Genomic DNA, 5,888 nt, shown 5'->3' with positions numbered 1-5,888 from the left:
TACAAAAATTAGCCAGGCATGGTGGCAGGCGCCTGTTGTCCCAGCTACTGGAGACGCTGAGGCAGGAGAATCTCTTGAACCTGGGAGGCAGAAGTTGCAGTGAGCTGAGATTGCGCCACTGCGCTCCAACCTGAGCATCAGAGCCAGAATCCGTCACCAAAAAAAAAAAAAAAAAAAAAAAAAGCAAAATTTACAGCTCCAAACAAGCCTTGTATACACATCTCTAGGCAATAGCTGGCACTGCATTTGTCCTGTAGCAATCTAGAGCAGTGAGGGTCTTTCTGCTGTTCAGGAGCTGTGGTGAGGCCTTTTGGGTCCAGCTTAAGCCATTCTGATTCCAGCCACCACCCCATCTTACATCGGGAAGCGGTTCCCTTCCAGATCAACTCATCTCCACCCACAGCACAGTGCTTATGTATTCGGTCTAAACTAGATAGTACAATTTATCAAGAGTATTCCATCGTAATTTTAAAATGCCATGTTTATATTTTACCTCCACCTGGACAGAAGCTCCTACTTTTGTATTCTTACTGCCCCTCCCCTTCCCCCTTCCCATAGCAACCAGCACAGGATTCCGCCATGTGCAGTCTATAAATAAATGTTAAATCATAGAGCCTTAGAATTTTGGAGTCAGACGGGGATCTTCAGCGTTGCATGTGTCCAATCCTTTATAGATGGGGAAACAGGTCTAGAGAGATTAGGTGACTTGTTCAAAGCCACACAGCTGGCTATTGACAAGGCAAGGAGCAGAGCCGAGGTTTCTCCTGCCTGAAGTCTGTACCCTAAATTGTTCTTAGATAATCTGTGACAGAGACACCTGAGTTTACACAATGTCTCCTGGGGCTGAAGGTGATAGGAGAAACTGCCTTTCCTGAAACACGTAAAAAGATTCGGTCCACGCCCATAGCAGACCTTCAGGAAGACTAACTCCTCAGCTCGGCGTCCAGCAGAGTCCCAAGTTCCGCCCGCACTTGTTTATACGTCTGTCCTTCGAAAGGACGGAGCGCCCGAGGGCCCCAAGCTCAGGGGCTCCCCTGCGGCCCCTCCCCCGTCACCTAGCTGTCATACAGCCGCCGCGCGGCCCGCCCCCACGTGGACTAGGCTCGGAGGATCAAAGTCTGTTTGCAGCCCAGCCCCCGCAGGTGTGCTGGAGTCTGCGAGGGTCCGCAGCGCTAGAGCTGGGACTCCGCCACGCCCTAGGGGACCGGGCCCGCCCCTCCTCCTCCCGCTGCACGCGGCCCGCGCCCCCGAGACGCCAGCCGCTGCACCCGGCCACGGCCCCCCGGCCCACGCCCGGCTCCGGGAGAGAATGGCCCCGCCCCCATCTGTTGGAGCCGCATCCCCGCCCCCTTCCCGCCCCTCCTAGGCTCCATCCAATAGCGAGGGTGGCTGGGCGGGACGCCGACGCTGTCGTGAGGGGGCTCTGACCAATGGAAAATCGAGCCGGGCCTGGTGGGCGGGGCGCCAGGGCCTTGTCACGCTCGGGTCCGTGTGAAAACGGGGGTTCCGAGTGCAAAGCAAAGTTTTTTTGTAAACCGTCTGCAAAGGCGGGGGCGGGGGGGCGAAGAAGGCGCCCGAGACCGGGCCGAGTGCAGTGGCCGCCGCCTCTCTAGCTCCTCAGCCATCCGCTCCTCAGTCAAGCGGCCGCGGAGGAGCTCAGCAAGGAGAGTCCTCAGATGCTCGGAGCTTTCTCGGCGCGAAGCTGCCGGTCGCCCTCGCCCGCCCCCCTCCTGCTTCTGCTCCAAGCTCCGGCTCTTGGTACCCCGGCTCCGGGAGTCCAGCTCCCCGCCGCCGCCGTCGCCCGGGTGTGGGTGTGAGGGCTGCTGGGTCTGAGCCGGGCCTCGGCGCCTGTTCTGAGGACCGACGCCTGAGGAGCTGCGCGCCGCGGCGCCGCCGGCTGGCGGAGGACTCCCACAGGCGCGGGGCTAGGCGGCTTGACCCGGGCTCGGCCCCGTGCGGCCGCGGGAGCACCTCAGCGGTTTCCCTAGCGGCCCGACTCGGGCGCTCCTCGGTGTCGCGGTCGCCGACCCTCCGCGCCCGGCCAGCGCCGCCGCCGCATCAGTCTCCGGCCCGGGCTCGGCGGGCCCCGCAGCCGCAGCCATGGGGTGCTGGGGTCGGAACCGGGGCCGGCTGCTGTGCATGCTGGCGCTGACCTTCATGTTCATGGTGCTGGAGGTGGTGGTGAGCCGGGTGACCTCGTCCCTGGCGATGCTCTCCGACTCCTTCCACATGCTGTCGGACGTGCTGGCGCTGGTGGTGGCGCTGGTGGCCGAGCGCTTCGCCCGGCGGACCCACGCCACCCAGAAGAACACGTTCGGCTGGATCCGAGCCGAGGTGATGGGGGCTCTGGTGAACGCCATCTTCCTGACCGGCCTCTGTTTCGCCATCCTGCTGGAGGCCATCGAGCGTTTCATCGAGCCGCACGAGATGCAACAGCCGCTCGTGGTCCTCGGGGTCGGCGTGGCCGGGCTGCTGGTCAACGTGCTGGGGCTCTGTCTCTTCCACCATCACAGCGGCTTCAACCAGGACTCCGGCCACGGCCACTCGCACGGAGGGCACGGCCACGGCCACGGCCACAGCCTCCCCAAGGGGTCCCGCAATAAGAGCGGCCGCCCCGGGAGCAGCGACATCAACGTGGTCCCGGGCGAGCAGGGGCCTGACCAGGAGGAGACCAACACCCTTGTGGCCAATACCAGCAACTCCAACGGGCTTAAACTGGACCCCGCAGGTAAGCCGGGCAAGTCGCCGCCGCAGGTGGTTGGGTTTGGGGAGCCCAGAGCCTCGCCTGGCCCTCGGCGGGGTGGCCCGCACGCCCCCTGCTGCCCGAGCGGGCCTGCGCCGCGCCGCCCCTGCCCGCTCCCTCCCGGTCTTGCACACGCCCCGCCGCTCCAGGAAATCATAACCCCCTCAGCCGGGTGCAAGGAGTCGGGACGCGTCTGGCATATTTGTAGGTGGGGACTATGGGTCTGACCCTAGTAAAAGGGTCAGGAGGTGAACGTCATCCTGCTGCAGTCCACACCCGCACAGGCTGCACCAACTCTGCTGGAGACTTGTCTTGTTATGGTTACAGCAGGTCAGAAACGCTGCCCAAATCAGTTCCTTGGTCCTCTTGGGAAACGGAGAGAATCCCTAATTCGTCCCCAGTTGTTGGGTGTTGGAAACCTTGCTCTGCCAAAGTAGTTCTTATGCCCATTGAACGCGTTTCATAAATGAATTCAGAGCATGTAAACCCAGCTTAAAGGTTTCTTTTATGAACAGCAGTGTATGCTTCAGCGCATTGATCCCTGATCCTGGAAATCATAAATTTAGGACCTGTCTGGGCATGTTTTAACGTTTTCCTAGGACTTTTCATAATCGTACTGTACTAAAAGTGCTTTTCATATTTAACATTAAGTGCTCTTGAAGGAAATTTGGAAAATAAGTGTTGAAAGAAGGTAGATAGAAATGACTCAACCAATGTCCTACTACCCAAGCTCAGTGGTGCTTAACAATTTGGTCTCACTTCCTTCACTTAGGTTTAGTTACCTTGTATCATTATAAATTATTATGCTACATAATTTTCCTTTTCGAGTGCAGAATGTCAAGTTAGTGAAATTCAAGTTGTATATTGGAAAAGTTTAATAAGTAATTGGTTTTTCTCTCACTCCACTGGGCAAGGTGTTATTCCAAAGAAAATTAAGTTACTTTGGTGTGTAATTTCTTGATAAGATCAGTACTTTTGATTTAAAAGTTAGTAGGGCATGTAGTCATCATTTACTTCCAACTTTTCTATTAATCTCTGTGATTATTGATTTATATTGCTGATTTGTCAGTTTTTAAAGTCCCTCTACCAAGAAACTTTTATATTCATAGTAACAGTTTAAAAATTAAAATTGGTTTTATTCTCAGGCAATTGGCCTCAGTGACAAAGAGTAACTGGAGAGTGCCCGAGTGTCATATCAGGTATTCTGTATTAGTAGACTTATTCCTAGCTGCGTTTAATTTTGGTGTTAGGGTTCAATTTTATGTTTTCCTTTGTATATGCCCAGAAGTATAGCAGAATGTTTGCAGGACTCCACCACCATAGAAAAGAGACACTATTTTGGAGAAGGGGAGGAAGGAGTGGTTAGGAGAGTAAAGAAGCAATATCACAATGACTTAATGTAGCCTTGGCCATTATGTCCTGGCTCGTTCCCAGAATGTCAATTTATATTAAATTGCTCTGAGCACATTTTTTTAATTGTACTTTGTGAAAAAATTTTCACCTTCATCAGCACTTAAAAAGAATTAGATGAGAATGTTTATGTAAACACTTTAAGTGTATTTGACATAAAATTTTTATTTCTTCATAGACCCAGAAAAACCCAGAAGTGGTGATACAGTGGAAGTACAAGTGAATGGAAATCTTATCAGAGAACCCGACCATATGGAACTGGAAGAAGATAGGGCTGGACAACTTAACATGCGTGGAGTTTTTCTGCATGTCCTTGGAGATGCCTTGGGTTCAGTGATTGTAGTAGTAAATGCCTTAGTCTTTTACTTTTCTTGGAAAGGTTGTTCTGAAGGGGATTTTTGTGTGAACCCATGTTTCCCTGACCCCTGCAAAGCATTTGTAGACATAATTAATAGTACTCATGCATCTTTTTATGAGGCTGGTCCTTGCTGGGTACTATATTTAGATCCAACTCTTTGTATTGTAATGGTTTGTATACTTCTTTACACAACCTATCCATTACTTAAGGAATCTGCTCTTATTCTTCTACAAACTGTTCCTAAACAAATTGATATCAGAAATTTGATAAAAGAACTTCGAAATGTTGAAGGAGTTGAGGAAGTTCATGAATTACATGTTTGGCAACTTGCTGGAAGCAGAATCATTGCCACTGCTCACATAAAATGTGAAGATCCAACATCATACATGCAGGTGGCTAAAACCATTAAAGACGTTTTTCATAATCATGGAATTCACGCTACTACCATTCAGCCTGAATTTGCTAGTGTAGGCTCTAAATCAGGTGTACGCCCATGTGAACTTGCCTGCAGAACTCAGTGTGCTTTGAAGCAATGTTGTGGGACACTGCCACAAGCCCATTCTGGAAAGGATGCAGAAAAGACCCCAACAGTTAGCATTTCTTGTTTAGAACTTAGTAACAATCTAGAGAAGAAGCCCCGGAGGACTAAAGTTGAAAACAGCCCTTCTGTCATGATAGAGATTAAAAACATGCCGGACAAACAACCTGAATCATCTTTGTGAGTCTTGAAAAAGATGTGATATTTGACTTTTGCTTTAAACTGCAAGAGGAAAAAGACTCCGTTGGAATTCTAAGTTTGCCAAGTAGTATAATTGAAGTCCTTGTCTGGTCACACAGTTGAATTCTATTTTTGTAAGAACATAATGGGACTGCATAACAGAGTTCTATATTACAACTTTGTGATTATTAGTACAGAGTACAGCTATGCTGTGACTGTTTTGGAAAGCCAGTTTTAACACTATGTTACATTTTTGTTTTAAGTATAAACCTTATATAACATGACATTTGATTTCCGGATTTACCCATGATAAAAATTAGGGGGATAAATAAAATTGTTACTGGAATTTCTCTGCTTTTCTTTTCCCCCACTGTTACACTTTATTAGAATTTATAGTTGATAGAATTTTAAAATCATCAACAGTTTCCTTTGACATTTTAGATAATATTGCCCTTTGAGATCATCACATAGTATAATGACAACATATTTTAAGAGTGACTCATGACTATTAGTAGGAGATAAGATCAGTTACTATCTTGTATTCTGTATTGCTATTAACCACTAAGATAATTAACAAATTGAACTATAGTTTACAGACAACAGGGCAAATGGGGTAGTACGAGCAGGGAAGAAAGTTTACCAAACTAAATATTTAGGTT

General features: G+C 49.9%; 1 protein-coding gene across 1 annotated transcript; it reads left to right on the top strand.

The window, feature by feature from the left end:
- The first annotated feature begins 1,555 nt into the window (after nucleotides 1–1,555).
- On the top strand, nucleotides 1,556–5,575 carry SLC30A1 (solute carrier family 30 member 1). Its single transcript, XM_008985266.5, has 2 exons — nucleotides 1,556–2,728; nucleotides 4,332–5,575. Exons 1-2 carry the CDS (start codon nucleotides 2,101–2,103, stop codon nucleotides 5,231–5,233), a joined length of 1,530 nt encoding a protein of 509 aa, XP_008983514.2. The 5' UTR covers nucleotides 1,556–2,100; the 3' UTR covers nucleotides 5,234–5,575.
- The last annotated feature ends 313 nt before the right edge of the window (nucleotides 5,576–5,888 follow it).

This window comes from Callithrix jacchus, chromosome 19 (genome assembly GCF_049354715.1).
Source record: "Callithrix jacchus isolate 240 chromosome 19, calJac240_pri, whole genome shotgun sequence".
Classification (NCBI taxonomy): domain Eukaryota; kingdom Metazoa; phylum Chordata; class Mammalia; order Primates; family Cebidae; genus Callithrix; species Callithrix jacchus.
The sequence above is the reverse complement of the archived record's forward strand: the minus strand, read 5'-3'. Positions and strand labels throughout refer to the sequence as shown.